The sequence below is a fragment of the Chiloscyllium plagiosum genome, chromosome 7, assembly GCF_004010195.1.
Source record: "Chiloscyllium plagiosum isolate BGI_BamShark_2017 chromosome 7, ASM401019v2, whole genome shotgun sequence".
Lineage (NCBI taxonomy): Eukaryota > Metazoa > Chordata > Chondrichthyes > Orectolobiformes > Hemiscylliidae > Chiloscyllium > Chiloscyllium plagiosum.
The window spans coordinates 20981554-21006327 of record NC_057716.1 but is presented as its reverse complement, the minus strand read 5'-3'; the positions used below and the strand labels follow the sequence as shown (position 1 = coordinate 21006327).

Sequence of the window (24774 nt, the reverse complement as noted above, 5' to 3'; positions counted from 1 at the left end):
TGTAATTGCTGTGATATCCCAGTCCCATGTTCCTAACCATGCCCTGAGTTCATCTGCCTTCCCTGTTAGGCCCCTTGCATTGAAATAAATGCAGTTTAATTTATCAGTCCTCTTTTGTCCCTGCCTGCCCTGACTGTTTGACTCACTCCTTTTCCCAACTGTACCAGCCTCAGATTGAAATCTTTCCTCACTATCTCCCTGGGTCCCACCCCCACCCTTAAAACCTTCTGAGCAGCTCTAGCAAATTTCCCTGCCAGTATATTAGTCCACTTCCAATTCAGGTACAATCCATCCTTCTTGGTCATTTCTACCCCAGAAGAGATACCAATGATCCAAAAATGTGAATCTTTCTCCCATACACCAGCTCCTCAGCCATGCATTCATCTGTTCTCTCCCCCTATTCCTACCCTCACTAGCTCACAGCACCAGGAGTAATCCAGATATTACTACCCTCGAGAACGTCCTTTTTAAATTCCTGCCTAACTCTTTATGTTCTCCCTTCAGAATCTCATCCATTTCCCTTCCTTCTGTTTCTGTGCTGTGCCCTCTCCCAAACAGCTTCCTCCAAGATCAGTTGTGAATTTCACTGTTTGTTAATTTTCCCAGACACACTCCGATGTCCAGTGATACATGAATTCACACAGCAAAGGCAGTAACTGTGCAGGTTCACTGCTCTGTCAGTTAGCAATGTGGGTTTCTCTCCCCCTCTCTCTCCCCTGCACTGACCTCACCACGTGTTTCCTTTGTCTGTTTCTCTCCCTTTTAAAACTGCTGTTGTTTTGACTTTTTTTTCCCAAAGTTCCAAAACAATGCACCAGCATATAAAACAGTAATTACTGCGCCTGGAATTTGAGGAAATCACCTCCAGCACCTAAAATAGCTCAAAAAAGAAGCAGCCTGTTACAGCCAGAAATGTTTCCCATCCTCAGTCTTAGATTCCCAAGTGTGTTCCTGTGAATGATGGCTGACTTTATTTGATTTATTGTCATATGTACCTAAGCACAGTGAAAGGCTTTGTTGTGAGTGGTACAGGCAGATCGTAGTGAATAAGGACATACAGATCGTAGTGAATAAGAACATACAAAAACTTGGATAGCGGCGTACAGTTTCCTCCACACAGGCATGCACTAGGCAAGACCAATATTAACAAGACCAACTTAGAATTTCAGTTTAGAAGTGTAGTACAGTTATAAGAAATGTTAGAGTTAGATCCTGCTTTAGGGAGCTGGCAAGGAGTCACCTAGTGTCAGCGCCATCTTAATTTATTAATCTTGGAATGCTGCTGATTTTTCGATCTTTCCAGAGCTTTAATAGATCAGTCCAAAATTTGCTTCATATTTCAGGATTCCCACCAAAATTAAAGTGAACTACTCAGACCCCTTGGCATCATGGTAGCCCACAAACCCACCAACACACTAAAACAGCAGCTAATGAACTTGAAAGACCCGATACAGACAATGAGCAAAACTAACGTCATTTACAAAATACCATGCAAGGATTGTAACAAACACTACATTGGACAAGCAGGCAGAAAACTAGTCACCAGGATACATGAACACCAACTAGCCACAAAAAGACATGACCCTCTCTCACTAGTATCCTCACATATGGATGAAGAAGGACACCACTTTGACTGGGACAACACATCCATCTAGGACAAGCCAAACAAAGACATGCATGAGAATTCCTAGAAGCATGGCATTCCAACTGGAACTCTATCAACAAACACATCAAGGTAGACCCCATCTACCAACCCCTGCGTCCACCACAGGAAATAACATCACCAACCCAAAGAAACCCAAACATATAAATAGAAAGCAGGAATTTTCAGTATTGCTTCGCATGAGGTCCACTGAAGATGTTACCTAGTCTGGAAATGAACCTTTCAGCTCAGCGAGCAAACCTACATCCAAAACCTCAACCTGAGCTACAAATCTTCTCAAAACCCGCTATTACAGTGAACTATTATGGGAAAAGACAGCAAATGTTCTGCCCCATTGTGCTGTCCCAACATTATCTTTACTCCCTTGAAGAGCTAAGATTTTGAGTCTAATATTTCACTTTGTTAAATGAACTGCAATCCAATGGTCAGTATTTACACCTCATTGAAAGGACCAATTGACTGTCACAACCTCCAACTCATGTTGGTGCCAAAGTTTTCAGGAGGCCTCGTTGGCTGAGAAAATGTTTCCAATTATTAAAGACTAAAGTTCACAAAAATAATTTCCAGTTGTGTGTTGAATGTCAGATCCTGTTGGTCGGATGTCAGAGCGCAGGAAATAATTGCGAAGCAGCCTGTTCATGGTGGGGACTCTGGTTAGTTGCTAACAGTGAATGGTGGTAAAATGGAGGACAGTTATAGTTTAGCGTTTCCCAGGAGAGTCATCCACAACAAAGAATGTTCAGGAGTAATTTAATGATCACCAACATTCATACAAGCTGACAGCCCAGACAGAACTGCATTTGTTAATTTTTACTTCCTGTAAGGTTCATATTAAATAGGGTACACAATTGATGAAAATTAATCATTGTCGGGTCTTCAATTTTTCCTTTGATTTCTGAGGCAGGATGAAATTTGACTATGTGTATAACAATTACTTTGCAATTTTTCTGCAATGGACAAAAATAGAAATTCAATGGAAAATTGTAGCGTTACTCAAGAGATTATGTGGACTAAAAAGTTAGTGGGTCCAAATGCCAGTTGATATCCACTAAATTGAAAACCGTTCTGTGCCTAAATCAGAACAAGGCCACTTATTTCAGTAACTGAAAGAAGATTTTCAGAGTAAGTTATAGAACTGCATGCTTTGAATTAGTTGTAAGGTTTTGGAATTCATAATCAGGGAAAAAAATTCATTGGGTCTTGAAAAGATTTATATTTGAACGAGAGCCTGCATGAATTTGTTATGGGCAAACTAATTCTAATTGAATACTTTGATTATTTAACACATAGAGATGGAGGCAATGCTGTAGATGCTTACTTTTGATCTTAAGAAAGTGTTTGACCATTTATCATATTTAAGGTTGATTAACAAAAATAAGGCTCATAAAATAGGAGGATCACTATCCAGTTGGATTAAAAATAATTGATTTTAGGACTGAAAGCAGGAGTTATGATAGATAATTGAGTCTTGAATTAGAGCATATTACTCAGTGTATACACAAGGACACACATGCAATGTGTACACACAAACAGACACACGGTGTATAGACACACTCAGTGTATTTACACACACACAGTGTACACACTTTCCCACAAACCTGTGATTTTAGAATACCGAAGCCTTGGGGAAAACCCAGCTGCTCTTCTCTGGACAATGTGGAACAGAGCCAGTTCAATTCTGAGTATTTTATGAGGCCACACTCAACAGCAGATGGCGGACTACTCCACCAGTTACAGAAAAAAAAGTCTTTGGTCAAAAGTTTAATCCACAACCTCTTCAGGTCGACACTTCATGTGAATCAAAGTCATTTTATTTAAAAATAAAAAGAAAACCTCACAGCGAGACATCTGTTCCTGTTCTGTTGGCTGCTGGTGTGTAATTGCTTTGTCAAGTTTGTTTTGAGTGAGTTGTGCAGTAGTGGGAGTAGTGCAGTGGTTGTGTGGAGCTGGCTATGAGACTGAATGCAGAACAATGACGGACGTGATGCAATTTCTGAAGCTGTGGGGACGTCTCCCAGTTGGGCTCCATGTTTTGATAATTTTCTTTTAAATGTGCGGCCAAACCTGTCGCAGGTTGTACAAGCTACTGGAGGGCGTTCCCACTTGGTGCCTGATATTTCTCAACCCTGTTAAACATTGACAGGTTCGCTTTGAATTTAATCAGGGCTAGTCAGGGAAAACCCTCATTAGTCATTAGCCCTTCAGAAGGAATCGAACCCTGTGTGGCTTTAACTCCTTATCTTGCAATCCATTTTACACCTGGTATAAAATAACTGAGGTTTTTTATTTTTAAAAAGGCATTCGGAATCCTTTGTGAGCATCTATGGTTTTTGAAATGTGACACCTGGGAATTCGATGGTGTGCAAATAGTTAAAACCTGATTAAACAGCTCAGAGATAGGAACAGTTCCTGTGTACTTTGATTCATTTGGCAGTGAGTATAGGTTGAGCCAAAACATGCTACAGTAAGCCCTGAGCTGGCGGGAGAAAGACGTTTACAAGTTGTGAAATGGCTTTAACCTCTGGCAGCTTGTGTGTGCTGGGACCCCTGCTGTTTCTATCCACATGCATGTGGAGACTGACTGAAGGTGGAGAGCTCCTGGTGGTGCCCGTGGATGGGAGTCACTGGCTAAACCTGAAAACCCTGATGGATGAACTCGGGAGAAGGGGCCACAATGTGGTGGTCGTGATCCCCGAGATCAATTTGAAAATGGGCCCATCACCTCACTACACAACCAGGGTATTCCCAGTGCCCTACAGCAAGGATGAATTGTATAGCCTCAAGCCTGATGTCTTTCCCAACATGTCTTTCATCGAAAGAATCCACACTGGTTTTGAAAAGACGAGTCGTCTTCGCCAGTTGTTCATGAAGACCTGTGAGAGCCTGCTGTACAACAAGGAACTGATGCAGGAGTTAGTGGAGAGGAAATTTGATGCTTTGCTGACTGACCCCTTTATACCATGTGGCGCCATCATTGCGGAGTATCTGTCCCTGCCCACGATCAATCTACTGCGAGGACTCCCCTGCGGTTTGGACAGTTCAGCCACGCAGTGCCCCAGGCCGCTCTCCTACGTGCCGAGAATTTTCACCGGGAACACTGACCGAATGACCTTCCTCCAAAGGACTAAGAACGTGCTGGTCGGTTTAATGGACCCCCTGCTGTGCTGGTTCATCTACTCCCCTTTCGAAGAGCTGGCCCAGAGGTTCCTGCAGAGGGATTTGACTCTGGTCCAACTCCTGAGTAACGCGTCCATCTGGCTGATGCGTTACGACTTCACGTTTGAATCCCCGAGACCCCTGATGCCAAACATGGTGCTAGTGGGTGGCATCAACTGCAAGGAGAGGAAACCTTTATCACAGGTAATGACACCATTGGCGTGGGTGAGGGGCACCACTGATGTGAATGAGGAGAAACCCTTACCACAGGTAATGGCACTATTGGCATGGGTGAGGGGCAATGTTTACCACAGGGAGGGACAACACTGTGGGTGAGAGGAAACTTTTTTTAAATTGCAAACGTAGACTTTATTCATAAAAGGAAATCATTACGTACACACAGTTTACAAATTCCGATTTTTTTCAGTCTTTACTTAGAGAGAAGAAAGCAAATATTAGGGGTCAGTTTCTCCATACCTGCAATTAATCTGTAGGGATTTAGCTGAGGCCTTGGGAGGGTTGGATAACTGAATGGACCTCCACTGTCCTTCAACAGAAAGACCCCAGATGGTGGTCTTTCCCCACTTCACCTTGGCAGTATATGCTCCAATCTTCAGCACATCCCTCAGCACATAGTCCTGGACCTTGGAACGTGTTAGTCTGTTACACTCGGTTGGGGTGAGGTAGGGGAGGGGTACCACTGAGGAACAGACACAAAGTTAGCAACTAGTCTAACGTTTTGTATGTTGTTTAGGTAAAAGGAAAGCATTTCTATTAACCATCGTCTTGAAGTAAAACCCCGCTTGTTATGTGACAGGAGTTTGAAGAGTTTGTGAACAGTTCTGGAGACCATGGGATCGTGATCTTCTCCTTCGGGTCAATGGTGTCAGAAGTGCCCCGTGAGATTGCAAATCGGATTGCAGCCGCGTTGGGCCGAATTCCTCAGAAGGTGAGTGCGTGGGAATTCTGAAGTATGCCCATTTTGAAAACGTCATTCCTACAGAAGGACAAAGATCCTTTCAAGAAAACATGATCAGCTGCAGCTTGACTGGCCTGGCTTGTGAGATCCCAGCCAGCGCTCAGACTAAAGCTGAGGGCTTCAAGACTCGTAGCTAACACAGCCAGTGCAGTTCTGAAGGAGTGCCACACTATCACAGACCTGGTATTTGATGTGGCAGGTTACATTGAAATCTGCACAGGCAGAGTTAAAGCATCCAGTGGCATGTTGGAGAAAACTGAGTTCAACCCAACATGTTTTGCCTGCAATGTCAGTCCCTCCACCACCAGGGTATCGTGGCAACCACACATGGGGGCTAGAGGTACACCACAGTGACTCACTGCAGCTCTCTCAACAGCAACTTCGAAACCCGCAAATGTTGCCACTTCATCAAAAGATGCACCCTAGGAGCAGAGCATATGGTTCGTGACATCTGTACCTGCTCCAGCTCGGCTGTTCTTTGTTCTTTCATGGCAGGTGAGAGTTGCTGGCAAGGCCAGCCCCGATAACCCATTCCCAGTGGTTGGTGGGAGCTGCCAGTACACATGGTACAGGGAACTTGCACACTGTCGCAGGAAAGTGAGGTCCGGGCTTTTGACCCAGTGACAGTGAAAGGCCAACGGGGGATAGTTTCAAGTCGGGGTGGTGGAAGGGGAACTTGCTGTTCATGTTCCCAACGCACCTGCTGCCTTGTCGTTCACAGCGGTCAAGGTCACGGGTTTGGAAGGCGTGGTCTAAAGAGGCTTGGTAAATTGCTGCAGTGCGTCTTGTAGATGGTTCACATACTACTGCCACTGTGCATGGGCAGAGAATTCTGAAGGTGGTAGATATGGTTCCAACCAAACAGATTTATTTGTCCTGACTGGGGTCAAGCTTCCTGAGTGTTGTTGGAGTGCTGTCTTCACCATAACCTGCAAATGCCTCCCTCCCTGTACAACAAACTTGGTTTTAACTGGCACCTTATTTTATATTAAAAAAACTGACACACTCAATAAAGCAGCACAATATAGATCTCAAATACTGAAAGTTCACTCTATTATCACAATCTCTGCAATGTCCGAGTTATCACTTGACCGTGCGCATGAGTTGGTAAGTTTTATTTAAGATAAAGTTGCACTATTATTTCAACGCATTATGCTGTAAGTAAAGTATACCAGTGATGTGTATACCCCTTGCATTACATTTCTATTACTTAATGTGTGAGGGACCTCTTGATTGACCGGAATATTGATCAACCGACAAATACCTGGTCCCAAAGGTGCCGGTTAATATATATATTAAAAAAAAGATTTTGCAGTACTTTTCCAATTCCCTTTTTAAACTTATTATTGAATGTGCTGATGTCTGGGGCTAAATTCCTCAGAAGGTGAGTGAGTGGAAACATTGAAGCTGTTTGGAGATATTTTCGAATCAACCCATTCAGAGATGTTAGGGCAACACCTCTGAAGCAGGTAGGACTTGAACACAGGTCTCCCACCTCAGAGGTAAAGACACTACCACGAGAGAGCCCCTTTGAGCCGGTCTGTATGCTTATTTAAAAATTGATTTGTAATGGATAATGAAAATGTATTCAAGTCAAATTATAAATCAACTTTAAATTATCCAGGGAAATTATTTGCTCTGTTTCCACCACCCTTGTCAGTCCACGTCCAAGTCATTACCATTTGCTGCAAAAACAAATGCTTGCTTCCCCCCTCCTTTGTGTCCTTTGGCCATCAGTTTATATCTTTGAGGAGAAAGTGAGGTCTGCAGATGCTGGAGATCAGAGCTGGAAATGTGTTGCTGGAAAAGCGTAGCAGGTCAGGCAGCATCCAGGGAACAGGAGAATCGACGTTTCGGGCATAAGCCCTGAAGAAGGTTCCTGAAGAAGGGCTTATGCCCGAAACGTCGATTCTCCTGTTCCCTGGATGCTGCCTGACCTGCTGCGCTTTTCCAGCAACACATTTCCAGCATCAGTTTATATCTGTCAGCCTTTGACTTTGTCTGTTCACCTACTTGGTCTACCTTATTTCAAACCGTTATTGTCAAGTTGACCTTTGTCAAATCTCCCCTCAGTCTCCTTTGTTCCAAGGCGCATCTATAAGCTAACCTCGTACATAACATCTTTCATCCTTCAGGCCATCCTAGTAAATCTCCTGTGCACTAAAATCCAAGGCATGAAGTACAAAAGCAAAGAGATTATGTTAAAACTTTATCCATCGCAGGTTAGGCCTCAGCTTTGAATATTGTGTCCAATTCTGCACACCACACATTTTTAAGGATTTGGAGGAAATGGGGAAGATCAAGTTACAGTGACCAGAGATGTCAATTATGTAGAGAGGCAGGAGAAGCGGTGGAGAGGCAAGAGAACCGTGCTTGCTCTCCTTTGATGTTCATGAAAGATTTAATCAAGGACTTGAAGTCTCAGTGTTGCTAAAGACCAGAGGATTAAACATTGTTTGGCAGAGTGCTGTTATTACCATTTCTAGTGAGAGATCTAATTCCAGTTCACACCTCACAAATGACCCACCTCTCCCAATTATTCCTTCATTAATATACAACTATCACCCACTCCTGATAGTTACGTTTGGCCTGAGACATCCCTGCCAGACTTTACTAAATGATAACTCAGTGATAGAAAAAAAAATTGATGATTTCAAGAGAAAATCAGATGAGTTCATGAAGGAGATAGACTTGCAGGGATACGATAATAGAATGGCAGAGTGAGACTGACTGGATTCATCCTCGTGTCCCCCCCCCCCCCCCCACCAACTCTGACCCCATGGTTTAATCAGTGCCATTGTGATTCCATGGCACTTATTCCCTTCCCAAATCACACTCTTTTTTTTCTTTTATGATCTCACCTTTTTTGTCCTTCCTGGTAACCCAGCCTTGTTGTCTCCTTTCTAAAAGGTCCTGTGGAGATACACTGGAGATCCTCCTGAAACACTGGCACCAAATACAAAATTACTAGAGTGGCTTCCACAGAATGATCTGTTGGGTAAGATTATTACCTGGGCTTAACCAACATGATGTAAGATCTGTGACTTGTAATTTTATATCATGGAATTTTATATCATTTTAATATCATGTAGTGTAATAGTTTAGTTTTGCTGAAACCTATTTCTTAAACCAGTACGAGTGATAATAGGAATTTGTTTGCAGTGAGAGTTTTGCATCGGACAGAGTTCACCATTGATTGGCATTAGCTTGCTTTCAGTTTAGAAGTATCAGAAATTGATTCTCTTTCACTTAGGGAAGAGTCCACAGTTTGGAAGGTTTTTTCAGTTCATAGAAGTCTTGGTTCAACTTAGATGTGAGAACAATTTCTCTTGGAGAAAGGAGTTCATTCAGAACTGTTCAGAACAGGTTACCTCAGTGCAAGGATTTCAGTTTGGAAATTCCAGACCAGAAGTGTTTGGTTGGAACTCTAAATGGATTATTTGAAGCTGAGAAAGCCTAAGCTCAGTTGTGTGACGAATAAAGGGAAAGGCTAACAAACTCTCAAGACCAGGAATTGAATGCAACAGTTAAATCAAACCTATAGATGCAACAGAGAAGGGAATCCTCTCTGATGTTTTGAGTACTGTAAAGTGATGGTGTTGGGATGGACGGGATTGGATTTTATTGTGGGTTTTAAAATCTTTCCAGTTATGAGAGAATAGTTTGGGCTTTTTTAATCATCTTTTTTGTAATGAACGTTTTTTTGTTAAAACCAAATCTGCAGTATTGTGTGTCAGTGGTCATTCACTGAAACACATTGTTAAATTAAAAAAAAACAAAATATGGCCTATCAAGCCAGATTTCAGTCCGGGTATATAACCGCAATATCAGCTTGAATCAGAGCAAGCTTGGTTAAATTAATATTTTACCAAATGGTTAATTGAGTCTTGGACTGTTACAAGAATTGGTGCTGGGGTTTCTCTTGTTTTCCTTTCATGTACAATGAGTTAGATATGGAGACATGTGGGCTGGTATTGGAGCTTGCCAATGATACCAACAGCCTCAAGACATGCCAAAGTGTTTAACCACGCCTGTTGTAATTGTCATTGTAGGAAATGTGGTAACTAATGTGTGCACAGCAAGATCCCACAAGCAGTGGTGTGGTCTGCTGGTCACATGCTGAGTTACATTCTGGTCTCTATCCTTTGTACAGTTTCCTAGTTATAACTAATCAGTGAAACAGCAATTTATTGTTCGGTGATGTCGATTGAGGGTTAAATGGTGAGCAGAACTTCCTTGCTTTTCAGAACTGGTGCTTTTGGGATCTCCCACACAGGTGCTTACCTGAGAGAGCTTTTGTTTAGTATCTCATCTGAAAGATGGTGCTCCCCAGTGAGGATTTTGTGCTCAACTCTCGAGATTGGGATCCAACCCACAACCTTTGGATTTAGGATGTTAGCCTAGAGTATCTCACTTTGCAGTCAGACTCGATCTCAGTCGAGTAAGTGCTGGGATGTAGGCTGTTTCTCTCTGCACAAAAGCGGCCATATCTATTGAGTTTCTCCAGCACTCTCTGGGCTTGTTTGTGTCCGACTTGTGTTTCCTTTACAATGACTGACAGTCATCCAGTTCTAACTGGGTCAAGCCGTTCACCATTTCCCTTCAATACACCAGGCAGCTGACTGGGGAAGATGAGCCAATGAGCTGCCTGGTTTTAGACACTCTGTCTGATTTCCTAAATTGAAAAAGTGCTGGTCAAATGGCCTCATGGTTTTCACTGGCCACCAGTTGGCCCAAAGACGTTTTGATGGAATTATTGAAAAAAACAATTGAGCAAGTGTTCAATTTCTGTCTCCCTCTTCTGTGCACCAGGACACCCAAAAGCACGAGCCTTCCTCACACATGGAGGAATGAATGGGCTCTATGAGGCTATCTGCAGTGGTGTGCCGTCTGTCATGTTACCATTATTTGGGGATCAAGGATATAATGTCGTTCAAATGGTCAACCGTGGTGCTGGGATTGAGCTAGACATAGAACAAATGAGCTCCGATGATCTAGTCAACGCGTTAAACATGGTCATCAACGATACCAGGTCAGTAAAATTAATTACGTCATTTCTTACCTTAAAACTGACCCCCAATATGAACAACTTGTGTTTACATAGATTCTTTAACTTAGTACAACTTTGCACAATGCCTCACAGGAGTCTCAGCGCATACGCGTCAGTTGAACCATGCAACGTGATATCGGAAGATGTGAGCTAACACTGGCAGCCGAGGCGAGAGGGGTAGCATGAGAATTTCAGAGTTGAAAGCATAGGCAGCTGCAAAGACACTGGCAGAGCAGTGGACATCAGGGCCGCACAAGACTATTAGAGGGATGTGGAGATTAGTGAGACAGAGAGGGGGTGAAGGCCAGGGAGGGATTTGAAAACCAGGTTGAGAAGTTTCAAGATGCTGTTCGACTGGGAGTTAATGTCAGTTAGTGAGCATGGAGGGGTGGGGGGAGGGGTGACTGGGGAATGGCACTTGCTGTCTGTTAGACTGCGGGGAGCAGGAGTTGTAGCTGAGTTCATGTTGCTGAGTGGGATGCCTAGCAAGGCTAGAGTTAACCAACACATGCAGGAAGGCTTCAACGAGCAGTGAAATGTGGCATGACTGAAGGCAGTGACATTAGGGGAGGAGGTAGGTGGTATTATGTTATGTTAAACTCTCTTGCTTAATGTAAACCAGCAATCCAGAAAAGATTTATTCCATCCAGCAATCTGTGAAAGTTAGAGAGACCAAGAACTATTTAAAGTAAAAAGTAACAACTTTATTTCTTAAAGTATAACAGAGGATAATTAACTAACCGTGGGCAACGCGGTGGAACAGTGGTTAGCACTGCTGCCTCATAGCGCCAGAGACCTGAGTTCAATTCCCGCCTCAGGCAACTGTATGAGTGGACTTTGCACATTGTCCCCGTGTCTGCGTGGGTTTCCTCCGGGTGCTCCAGTTTCCTCCCACAATCCAAAAATGTGCAGGTTAGGGTGAATTGGCCATGCTAAATTGCCCGTAGTGTTAGGTGAAGGGGTAAATATAGGGAAATGGGTCTGGGTGGGTTGAGCTTCGGCGGGTCGGTGTGGACTTGTTGGGCCGAAGGGCCTGTTTCCGCACTGTAAGTAATCTAATCTAATCTATTTACACAACACCAGGTTATAGTCCAACAGGTTTAATTGGAAGCACACTAGCTTTCGGAGCGACGCTCACGATCACCTGATGAAGGAGCGTCGCTCCGAAAGCTAGTGCGCTTCCAATTAAACCTGTTGGACTCTAACCTGGTGTTGTGTGATTTTTAACTTTGTACACCCCAGTCCAACACCGGCATCTCCAAATCATAATCTATTTACAATTGCTTCCTCTCACCTACCTTTTACTTTCCCCTCAACGTAAATGATTTGGATGCGATCAGAGGTACAGTTAGTAAGTTTGCAGATGACACCAAAATTGGAGGTGTAGTGAACAGCAAAGAGGGTTACCTCAGATTACAACTGGATCTGGACCAGATGGGCCAATGGGCTGAGAGGTGGCAGATGGAGTTTAATTCAGATAAATGCAAGGGCTGCATTTTGGGAATGCAAATCTTAGCAGGACTTACACACTTAATGGTAAGTTCCTAGGGAGTGTTGCTGAACAAAGAGACCTTGGAATGCAGGTTCATAGCTCCTTGATCGTGGAGTCACAAGTAGATAGGATAGTGAAGAAGGCGTTTGGTATGCTTTCTGTTATTGGTGAGAGTATTGAGTACAGGAGTTGGGAGGTCATGTTGCGGCTGTACAGGACATTGGTTAGGCCACTGTTGGAATATTGCATGCAATTCTGGTCTCCTTCCTATCAGAAAGATGTTGTGAAACTTGAAAGAGTTCAGAAAAGATTTACAAGGATGTTGCCAGGGTTGGAGGATTTGAGCTATAGGGAGAGGCTGAACAGGCTGGGGCTGTTTTCCCTGGAGAATTGGAGGCTGAGGGGTGACGTTAGAGAGGTTTACAAAATTATGAGGGGTATGGATAAGATAAATAGGCAAAGTCTTTTCCCTGGGGTCGGGGAGTCCAGAACTACAGGGCATAGGCTTAGGGTGAGAGGGGAAAGATATAAAAGAGATCTATGGGGCAACTTTTTCACACTGAGAGTGCTACGGGTATGGAATGAGCTGCCAGAGGAAGTGGTGGAGGTTGGTACAATTGCAACATTTAAGAGGCATTTGGATGGGTATATGAATAGGAAGGGTTTGGAGAGATATGGGCCGGGTGCTCGCAGGTGGGACTAGATTGGGTTGGGATATCTGGTCGGCATGGACAGGTTGGACCGAAGGGTCTGTTCCCATGCTGTACATCTCTATGACTCTAATACTAGTCCTATAAACCACCCCCCGCCCACGATTAAGACTTACAAAAAAACAAAACGTCTTATCTCAAAACCAGGCAACTTTCATTTTCTCTGTATTTCAGTCTTCTTTCCTTCTCCGTGGGGATACTGCATCACAGATTACTGATCAATAAGGGTACCTTTTAAGAGAGCTATTCTCTGGGCAGTATGCAGATGTTGTTGTCTTGGCAGCTCTCCTCTCAATTGTTCAATTTTCCCTTTTCTGATTTCCCCCCCCCCCAAAAAAAAGCATCAGATTGTGTCATTGGCTTTTAAGATTAAATTCAAACTGGATTGGAGTTTGGTATTTATCGGGGTACAATTTAAACTGACTGGCCTAATTCGAATCTGTTTTGTCGTTTCCAGGCAGCCAGTTAATTTAGCTTTTGACCAAGTGTTATGCTGTATCTTATTGAGAACACTTGGCGCTGTCAGGTAGTTCTGTTGTGTTTAACTCTCTTAAAGGTACAGTGCACCCACATCTTCATAACAGTGGTCTTGGTGATCTTAGTCACCTTAGCAAAGGTAAGTGATCAAAGCTAATCCTGAGAACAAATGTAACACCAAGATTGCTATCAGTCTGATTCAGCTTCAGGCAGTTTACAAGGTGGGCCTTGGAGTAGAGTTCAAAGCTGTGATAGGGGGCAAAGACAATGGCTTTGATCTTCTCCATATTTATGGAGGAAATTTCTGCCAATCCAACATTGGGTGAACAGTGAACATATAGACAGGGCCAATTCTGACCTCGAATTACAGTTGATGATGTATTTATGAAGCTCCCCCGTCACATCTGAAGCACAGCAGCCAATGTACGCACAGCAAAATCCCATGAACAGCAATGTGATAATAACAGGTTCCTCTGTTTTTTAACATGATGCTGTTTGAGGATGAAATAACGCCCTAGACGCCAGAATCCCTGAAGAGGCAGATAGGGACTTGGCTTAACATCTCATCCAAAAGAGTGGCACTTTTTCTTAATTCAACCATGGCACGTGGGCATTGCTGGCTGGCATTTAGTTGCCTTTGAACTGAGTGGCTTGCTAGGCCACTTCAGAGGGCAGTTGAGAGTCAACCACAGTACGTGTATGGAATATACTGCCAGAGGATGTGGTGGAGGCTGGTACAATTACAACATTTAACAGGCATCTGGATGGGTATATGAATAGGAAGGGTTTGGTGGAAATGGGCCTGTTGCTGGCAAGTGGGACTAGATTGGGTTGGGATATCTGGTCGACATGGACAAGTTGGACTGAAGGGTCTGTTTCCATGCTGTACATCTCCATGACTCCATGTCGACCAGACCAGGTAAGGACATTAGCAAACCAGATGGGTTTTTCTGACAATCAACAATGGTTTCATGGTCATCGGTAGATTCTTACTTCCAGATTATTATTGAATTCAAATTCCACCAACTGCGGTGGCAGGATTTGAACCCAGATCCCCAAACCACTAGCTGAGTCCCTGGATTAATAGTCTAGCAATAATACCATTATGCCACTGGACTATTATGTATAGTCTGGTCACCACATTATAGGAAGGATGTGAATGACCTAGAGAGGGTGCAGAGGAGTTTTACCAGGATGCAATCTAGACTGGAAGGTCTGAGCTTTGAGAAAGTATTGGAGAGGCTGGGTTTGTTTTCCTTTTAGCAGTGAAGGTTGAGAGGGGGCCTGATGGAAGAGTGTAAGATTATGAGGGGCATGCATAGGAAGGATCTTTTTCTATTAGAAGAGGGGTCAATAATCAGGGGCACAGATTTCAGGTACGAGGCAGGCAGCGAAGAGAGATGTTTTCACCCAAAGGATGGTGGGAGTCTGGAACTGGATGAGAGAGTGGTTAACTTAGAAATGCTTATAGAGTCCTAAGCACGGGAACAGACCCTTTGGCCCAACCAGTCCACGCTGACCATAATCCCAAACTAATCTCATCCCACCTGCCTGCTCCTAACCCATATCCCTCCAAACCTTCCCTTTCCCTGTACTTATCCAAATATCTTTTAAATATTGTAATTGTACCCACATCCACACTTCCTCTGGAAGTTCATTCCACACACGGGCCACCCTCTGTGTAAAAGAATTTGCCTGTCATGTCTTTTTTAAATCTCTCTCTTCTCACCTTAAAAGCGTGCCCTCTAGTTCCCCCACCCTCGGGAAAAGACAACTATCATTAACCCTATCTCTAACCCTCATTATTTTAAATATTTTTAATCAGGTCGCTACTCAACCTCCTATGCTCCAGTGAAAAATGTCCCAGCCTGAGCAGCCTTTCTTTATAACTCAAACCTTCCACACCCGGCAACATCCTGGTAAATCTTTTCTGAACCCTCTCCAGCTGAATAATATCCATCCTATAACAGGGCGACCAGAACTGGTCACAATATTTCCAAAGAGGTATCATCAATGTCCTCTAGAACCTAAATATGACTTCCCAATTCCAATACTCAAAGACAGAATTTACATATTCACATGTGTTGCCATTATCTCCAGGGTGAAAGTAAGGACTCCAGATGCTGGAGATTAGAGTGAAGAGTGTGGTGCTGGAAAAGCACAGCCAGTCATGCAGTATCCGAGGAGTAGGATTTTCCTGCTTCTCGGATGCTACCTGACCTGCTGTGCTTTTCCAGCACCACACTCTCATTATCTCCAGGGCTATGAGTGAAAAGCTGGAAAACAGGATGAGTGTAGTCAGATCTTTCTTGACCACCAAATGAGCCGAATCTGCGTTATAACTGACCAATATAATAGCTTAATGTTAGCCATGGCACTTGTATGCCTGTGAATGTAATGTTGCTACGTAATAACTAGCTGTAATGAACTTCTGCTGGATTCTGCAGTTGCATGGTATCTGGGTCCTGATTCTTCCATTGAAAAGGGGAACTAAAGCTTTGCAGCATCTGGTAAAATGTTCTGCAAACCCAGCCTCCAGAGTGCTCTGGAGTAGAGAATTCTGAAGGAAGTCTTCCTCATCCTCATCTGAAACAGGTGACCCCGCTCTGCAGGAACTGTGCTTTCCAGAAATCCCCATGACGAGAAAGATCCTTTCAGCTTGACCAAGTTCAGAAGGACAATTGGTTGCAATTTTCACTTTGCCTTCGTTATTCCTCGACCTGGAGCTCACTCATCACTTTCTCACCGTGTTCCTGCCCAGTTCCAATTAATCTTGTCTTTCTTTTCCTGCCTTAGATACAGGGAAGCCATGATGACATTGTCTTCACTGCACAAGGACCGCAGCTTGCATCCTTTAGACCTCTCTGTCCATTGGGTGGAATTTGTGATGCGGCACAAAGGGGCGGGGCATTTACGTCCTGCAGCTCACGAGCTGAACTGGATCCAGTATCACAGCCTGGACGTGATCGTTGTGCTCCTAGTCACTGTGCTGCTCTCTGTGCAGATGCTGGCTAAGTGTTGCTGGTACTGCTGCAGGAGATGTTTCTGTGGAACACGCAGTCGGAGGAAGAGGAAACCAGATTAGAGTACTCGCTAACAATTCCTGGAAGTGTCTCTGCAAACTGGTGAAGGGGTGAAATTATCCAAGTAAAACAAACCTCTGCCTGTGCTTCCCAGTGCATGTACGTTAGCAGGGAGAGAGAATAATGTGTATCACTTGTATTCTGTGCACTCTGATTCTTTGCTCTTTGTGCCAGACAGGTATGTCGGGATTTGAATGACCTGCAAATGACTTTCATGGTTTCAATTTGAACTTAAATGTGACGGGGATTAATTAAAAACATTTTTTTTGTTGAGTAACTGATTAAACCATTTTTATGACTATTAATATTCATTCAACTTTACACAACACTTGACTGGAATTGTGGGCTTGCATCACGATTTAGATACTGCAAGGCAACATTTACACGTCTGGAGTTGCTAATGTTTCCAGGTCCTAAACCGAGGTGGGGGAGTCCAGAACGAGAGGGCGTAGGTTTAGGGTGAGAGGGTCAAGATGTAAAAGAGACCTAAGGGGCAACGTTTTCACACAGAGGGTGGTACGTGTATAGAATGAGCTGCCAGAGGATGTGGTGGGGGCTGGTACAATTGCAACATTTAAGAGACATTTGGATGGGTGTATGAATAGGAAGGGTTTGGAAGGATATGGGCTGGGTGCTGGCAGGTGGGACTAGATTGGGTTAGGATATCTGGTCAGCATGGACGGGTTGGACCGAAGGGTCTGTTTCCGTGCTGTACATCTCTATGACTCTATGACATCATCCTCTCCAAGTAAGTAATAGAGGGCACATCATTACAGAAGGCACACTCTCAGCCTCTCGCTAAAACTGCACACCGAGAAATAAAACCAGTCCAGCCACCACAGCGGTCTCTGCAAAACCAGGGGATAAAAGGAGGCATGCATTTGTATAGAGCTTTGCACATCCATGTTTGTAGCCAACGAGAGACCTCTGAAGTAATGACAGTCATCGCTGTAGGACACTTGAGGCCCTGTGGCTAGACCCCCACTACAGGTGGGCAGGGGAGCGTCTGTCTCTGAGCAGCCCGTTGCCAGGATAGGAAGTGTGCTCCCAGGTCATCAGCAACCTGAAGGCCTCATGGCTTTGGGCAGCCTTTCCCAGACCTGACGCTGACAGGCAAGGTCTGGAAATCGTTGAACTACAGTCATCAACGTTCCTGACATCGGCAGGGCCTGAAAATTGTAACCCCCATAGCCCAGGCCTAATAAGTAAGAACCTTTTCTTTTAGTTTCAACATGAGTAGCCAAAAACGGTCAACCCACCAGGCGGCACGTGTGGGGAGAGCAGCAATCAAAGCTTCAGGTCAATGACCTTTTACTCAGAAGGGAGAAAAGTTAAAAATGTAATAGGTTCTGAATGAGAGATTAGAGTGGGGAGAAACACACAACGCAGCAAAAACATTTGTGATTGCTGGGTCAGAGGAGAGAGATTAAACAACAAGAGAGTTGGTGGCAAAATGCAAAAGGGGTTGGTACTAGACAAAAAGAAACAAGGAGTGTGTCTTGAGGAGGAGGGAATGGCAGACTGACAAATAGATTCCTTCCAAAAGACAACAAGCATATAACCAAATACCTGCACAGAATGAGGAGGTACTAAAATTGGTGAACTCTGTATCCGTGCAGAGAATGTTTAAGTGCCTTAATTGAAACACGAGGTTTTAATTCCAGTTAGTTTAACCAATCTTTCTCCGAGAACTAGCAGGTTCAGCACATTCTCATTCTCAAATTCTTGGTAAGTTTGACTTTCATAAGGATTGGGTTCTGTCCAGATTTCTTTTGTTTCTCCTCTAAGCTAGTCACACAGGAGATAGCAATATCTTTACTGATTGACCAATACGCACAGTAAGCCAATGTTTGTACAGGACTCGATGATTGAGCATGTGCAAAAGCCTGAGGCTGAGGTTGAATTCCTAGCCAGATGAGCAATAAAAGCCACGGTCTGGAATTTGTCCCCTCACCGGGATTAGGAATGGGGTGGAGTTTAAACACATGGGGTGGAGTAGGGAGTGCAGCAGGACTATCGGGGAGCCAAGTAAGCAACGTAACGCACAAGCGGAGAACTGCAGAAGCTGAAGATCTGAAATGAAAGCAGAGAATTTGGGCGGCACGGTGGCACAGTGGTTAGCACTGCTGCCTCAGCGCCAGAGACCTGGGTTGAATTCCCGCCTCTGTGTGGAGTTTGCGCATTCTCCCTGTGTCTGCGTGGGTTTGCTCCGGTTTCCTCCCACAGTCCAAAAATGTGCAGGTCAGGTGAAGTAGCCATGCTAAATTGCCCTTAATGTTAGATGAAGGGGTAAATGTAGGGGAATAGGTTTGGGTGGGTTGCTCTTTGGAGGGTCGGTGTGGATTTGCTGGGCCGAAGTAATCTAATCTAAACACTGGAGAAACTCAGCTGGTCCATGGAGAGAAAACAGTCCAGTGACTCTTCATCAGAACTGATGGTGGCTAAGTAAAGGTGGTTTATATGCTGAAGACAGGGTGGGGTGAAAAAGAGTGAGGTGGAGACAGCGCCCGGGGGAGAGAACGACGGACAGTTTGGCAGACAAAGGGGTGGATAACGGTAGGCCAGGGAGGAAGAAAAGCTGCTAACGGGGACTATGATTAGGTGATAATGGTTTGGCTGTGCTGAAAGCAGTCCATGCCATGGCAGGGCCTGGGGCGTGTGGGTAAAGGACATACAGGATGGTGTTCAGGCCCTAAAATTATTGAACCCAGTATTGAGTGCAGAAGGCTGCAGGGTCCCCAGGCGGAACACTGAGCCTCGCTGGAGCACTGCAGCAGGGCCTGAGACACAGATGTTGGCCAGGGAACAGACGGCTTGGGGTCATTTTTATGGACAGAAGTTTATCCTTGATGCCTCCTCTTCATGCTTGTCTCAATAAATTCTCCCTTTAATTTCTTTACAGCCATCCTATTCTGGCCCCTTGTGAATGACACACCACCTTTGTTGGCAATAACATCAATTTTCTAAGGAATTCCTTCCTCTCAATTAATCTGTTCCTCATAACAACAGTGATCACAATTCAAAAGTACACCGTTGGATGATGAATGTTTTGCAAAGCCCGGAGCTTGTGAAGGGTGCTATAGAAATGCAAGTCTTTCTTTCCTTTTTTTAACCCCTCCTTTAAGTTTGAAAACAAAGTGTCCTCAAAAATGTCCTGTGGTTCAGTGACAACATTACTCAGATGCTTCTCATGTGAACAGTGTGTGTATGTGCCAGGCAATTACCATCTCCAATAAGACAGAATCTAACCATCCCTCCATGACATTTAATTATGTCTGCTGAAACCCCCGCTGACAACTGACCATTGACCAGAAACTCAATTGGACTCGCCACATAAACACAGTGGCTGCAAGAGCAGGTCAGAGGCTCGGAATACTGCAGTGAGTAACTCATCTCCTGAATTCCCAAAGCATATCCACCATCTACAAGGCACAAGTCAGGAGTGTGATGGAATACTCCCCCCTTGCCTGGATAGATGCAGCTCCAACAACACTCATGAAGCTTGACACCATCTAGGACAAAGCAACCCACTTGATGGGCACCACAGGTGACTCAGTGGTTAGCACTGCTGCCTCACAGCGCCCGGGACGCAGGTTCGATTCCAGCCTCGGGTTACTGTCTGTCTGGAGTCTGCACATTCTCCCCATGTCTGCTTGGATTTCCTCGAGTTTTCCACAGTCCAAAGATGTACAGGTTAGGTGGATTGGCCATGGGGTGGGACAGGATGGGATGCTCTGCAGAGGATCAGTGTGGACATGAAAGCTAAGGAGCCAGCAAGTCAGGCGGCCCCACTGGGAGAGGTGGGTATCACCAAGGCAATAGGGAGTGGAGCTGTCAATAGGGATAGGCATTTATGTTGAATTTATTTGGGACAAACCATAACAAAGTCTTGTGGAGGCTGACCTTCCCTGCCCCTTTAGCTGTGATAGTCCATATTCACCCCCCTTGCCCCCCCAAACCCCTCCCTTCACCTGTTGCAGTGTTGGGGGGTCAGGGGGGAAGATGCAGGGAGGGTGGGGTGCTATTCACCATTGAGCTCTCAGTCTTTGCCCCGCAGAAAATGCCAATGTGCCCTCTAAACCAGACTTGACTGGAACCGCAATCAGCCACAATAAAACCAGAATGTGCTGGAGGAACCCAGCAGGATGCTGCTGAGAGGGAAAGGGAGTTGATTTTTTTGCGTACGATAATGGTTTTTTTCCTGGTACTTAGCTTCATTGATTAGCCCCCTCAAGGAGAGTGCCCAGACCAATTCCTGGGATGGCAGGACTGAAATATGTAAAGACACTGAATTGGTTCAGACCATATTCATTGGACATCTTGTAGAAACCTATAAATTTGGACTCGGACTAAAGAGGGTAAGTGTAGGAAGGATGTTCCAGAAGATTGGGGATACCAGAGCCCAGGCTAACAGTTGCCGTAGTTGCAGGTTTGTTCGCTGAGCTGCCTGATTTTCATTCCCTGTCTTGGTGACATCTTCAGTGCTTCGGATGCTCCTGTGCAGTGCTGTGTCAAAGGATACTGGGTAGGCCATTTAGGGTTGTGATGAGGAGAAATGCCTTCACCCAGAGAGTGGCGAGTTTGTGGAATTCTCTGCCACATAAAGTGATTGAGACCGAAACATTGAATGGAAATCATAAATAAATTAGATATAGTTCTTACGGCGAAAAAGGAATAAAGGGTAGGTGGCGAAGGTAGGAACAGTTGGATCATCAGCCATGATCATACTGAATGACAGTTCAGACTCAAAGGGCTGAATGGCCTACTCCTGCTCCTGTTGTCTATGTTTCTATGGCGCAGGCAGCCAATCTGGACATGGGAAAGTCCTCTGACTTGCAGGACTTGCCCCACCCCCCCCTCCATTTTCCAGGTTTCCAGCCACAGCCTACCCAGATGGTGGATAAGGAGAAGGTCAAAAGGGATGAAGCCGAAACAGCTGTGCAAAGTCACTGAATATTCTGATGCAAAATTACACTTAAATTGAACCAGTCAACTTCGGATTTGGGTTAACTGCCCCTTGAAAGGGGAAAGTCATCGGGAAGCCTGTCAGAAAGCAACCTGTCCCCTTTAAAGCTTAGTATCTCCGTGTCATTGTGTGAAAGCCAGTGTGTTAACCACTGCACCCAGCAGGAGTGAGCCAGGCCCCGGTGTAGAAATTCCAATCAACCTGCTCCAACAAGTTAGTACACACCTCGGTACCAGTTCGGATTTGAACACAAGCCTCCTGGCCCAGAGTTAGGGACACTCCCACTGCAACACAATAGTTCTTGGAGCCCTTGTAAGCACACATAAAGAGAACAAATCAATCAATATCTATTACTTGTTCACCCACACCCTAAATCTTAACCTCATGGCACCAACACTAACATAGTTGGCTGGCTGACAGAAAATTTAACGCTTTAGTGACTGCCCCTTTTGTTTGTTGTGGTGTTATTTACATAGCTGTGTGCCATCAGCTTTCTGTAACATGTTCCTTGTGGTTGTATTTAACCAGCCAAAGGCAAGGAAGGCAAGGCCATTCCCTTCTGTCCCACTGGTTGTCATAAGCTGAATGGTATTTTCTGTACCTAAGCTGGCTGTGTGCACAGAGTCAGTGATTTGTCACTTTGGTTGTGCAGCATATTAAAGCAAGGACCAACTATAAATGGCACTGATTTTTAAGAGTCAGAGTCATACAGCATGAAAAGAGACCTTTCGGCCCAACTCGTCCATGCTGACCAGATTTCCTAAACTCAACGAGTTCCATTTGCTTGTATTTGGCCCACATCTCTCTGAACCCTTCCTATTCATGTACCTATCCAGATGCCTTTTAAATGTTGGAATTGTACCAGCCTCCATCACTTCCTCTGGCATTCCAGACCTTTCGGCCCAACTCGTCCATGCTGACCAGATTTCCTAAACTCAGCGAGTTCCATTTGCTTGTATTTGGCCCACATCTCTCTGAACCCTTACTATTCATGTACCTATCCAGATGCCTTTTAAATGTTGGAATTGTACCAGCCTCCATCACTTCCTCTGGCATTCCATACATGCACCGCCCTCTGTGTGAAAAAGTTACCCTTCAGCTCCTTTTTCAACCTTTCCCCTCTCATCTTAAACCTCTGCCCTCTAGTTTTGGACTCCCCACCATCACCCACAACTTTGGCTATTCACCCTATCCATTTAACTGGTGGAAATAGGCAGATGGGATGGAAAATCTTCCTGTTTAATTATCAGCAGAGACGAGGAAACCTGAGGGAGAGTGCAACGGGATATGTTAAGGCGAAGAGCGAGCAGAGAAGGACTGTGCGGGACACAAACGCTGACATTGATCAGTCAGGCTGAATCGCCCGTTCCTGAGCTGGCGACAAGACGCCTGGCCAGAAACAGTCACAAAGGTCAACACCAGATACTTACGGTTCCCTTTCTAACTGGTGTCCAGCTTGAGGCATTTGCTGACTTTGCTGAGTACAGAAACGGCTGATTCTGTGGAAAATGGACTGAGTGAGGGATGGAGGAAAGGTTTCGTTAAGGAATCACATGTTGCCTTTCTGAAAAAATAAACAGAGTCTTTGGCTTGAACCTCACCCAGAAACCCACCATTAAATCTCAAACACTGTGTTAATGCTTAGCAAATGACTGTAATATCTAATCCACAGTTGCAAAGACCCATGGTTTTAGTTTGATTAAACACTCCAACGTGGATTGTGAAATATAAGTGTTAGAACAGAAATTAATCCCAGCTAAAAGGGAAATTTTGGGACGTTGTCAACAGAAAGAATCAGAACATAATAGCATGAAAGGGTAGCACTGTGGTTAGCACCGCTGCCTCTCAGTGCCAGGGACCTGGGTTCAATTCCAGCCTCAGGTGTCTGTCAATGGGCAGTTTACACTTTCTCCCTCCCATAGTCCAAAGATGTGTAGGTTAGGCAGATTGCCCTGTGCTAAATTTCCTGTAGTGTGCAGGACAGGTAGGTCAACCGTTGGGGGATACAGGGGTGGGCTGGGTTTGGGTTGGTGTGGGCTAATGAACGACTTCTGCACTGTAGGGATTCTATGGAATGATGATTCCTCAGTATGAGGCAGGAACATTGTGTGGGCATATGTTTTGATGAAGGCTCGCTGGAAAACAGTTTTTTTGTCTCCACTGATGCCTGCCAGACCTGCTGACTTTCTCCAGCAATTTCTGATTTCTTTTCCAAAACCATTAGCCAGAGGAAAATGGGTCTGGGTGGGTTACTCTTCGGAGGGTCGGTGTGGACTGGTTGGGCTGAAGGGCCTGTTTCCACACGGTAGGGAATCTAATCTAATCTAATCTTTTCTCATTGGGATGACCTCCTCATCCTGGCAATGAGGGAACTGGGCTTGACTCCAGGATGCAATTTTGCCCCCTATCGCCTGCCTGCCATGAAATGGGAGCTTCCAGGGGCCTTAAACTAAGTGTTTCATCCAATTAGGCAGAGCCAAGATTTGATTTGATTTGATGTGATTTATCGTCATGTGTAAGCAAGGACATACAGATCATAGGGTGAAAAAAAAACTTAGAGGCATACAGATTATGTCTCACAGAGAGTGCATTATGTAAGATCAATGTTAGCATATAGGAATGGTAAGGGCGGCCCATGTTTGAAAGACACAAAATGGCCAACAAGGGTTAAACAGAATAAAACAGCCTACTACACCATTAAGACACAAAATAGCTGACAAGAGAGCAGCAGAATTATACAGCCTGCTCCCAGCATTTGAGTGGAACATGATAGTACCTTTGAACAGGGCTACTCCAAGGTGAACAAGGGGCCCTACAAGCAACCATCCGAGTCAGTTTCATAAAAGGATGCCTAAGGATAGGCAGGTCATTGACTCCAGCCTCATTAAGGAAAGGATGTTGTCCTGCGAAGTGAACAGCACCAGTTAGAACAAAGGATTAAAATCTCATTCCCTAAAACAGCCAGCCTAACTCACTAAGCAGCTATGAAAATAGCAGCTAAAGTTATTTTGTAGTTATTGGTTGTTTCTTTGAAGTTATCCACAATATTAGGAAATAGGTTCTAGTTAAAGATTCTTCGGATAATCATAGAGATAGATTTCAACATAAGTATAGATACAGGTATAACCAAAGTTTAACAGAAGCATTAGGGGAAAAACAGTTAAATCTAAATGTGAAAGTTAATTAGTCTCAGGAAAT

At 44.6% G+C, this 24774-nt stretch overlaps 1 protein-coding gene and 1 long non-coding RNA gene across 2 annotated transcripts in view; one reads left to right on the top strand and one right to left on the bottom strand.

The window, feature by feature from the left end:
• LOC122551394 overlaps positions 1-24567 on the bottom strand; it is a 33679-nt gene extending 9112 nt beyond the window's left edge. Inside the window, exons 1-2 of the long non-coding RNA XR_006312093.1 lie at positions 24353-24567; positions 23007-23140 (exon numbers count right to left, since the gene is read on the bottom strand). This is a non-coding gene — a long non-coding RNA (uncharacterized LOC122551394). The remainder of the gene's footprint in view (positions 1-23006; positions 23141-24352) is intronic.
• Positions 3529-16887, top strand: LOC122551393 (UDP-glucuronosyltransferase 1A1-like). The gene is made up of 5 exons (XM_043693214.1): positions 3529-5023; positions 5637-5768; positions 8709-8796; positions 10611-10830; positions 16324-16887. The coding sequence occupies exons 1-5, from the start codon at positions 4172-4174 to the stop codon at positions 16610-16612; spliced, it is 1581 nt and encodes a 526-aa protein (XP_043549149.1). The 5' UTR covers positions 3529-4171; the 3' UTR covers positions 16613-16887.
• Positions 24568-24774: the final 207 nt, after the last annotated feature.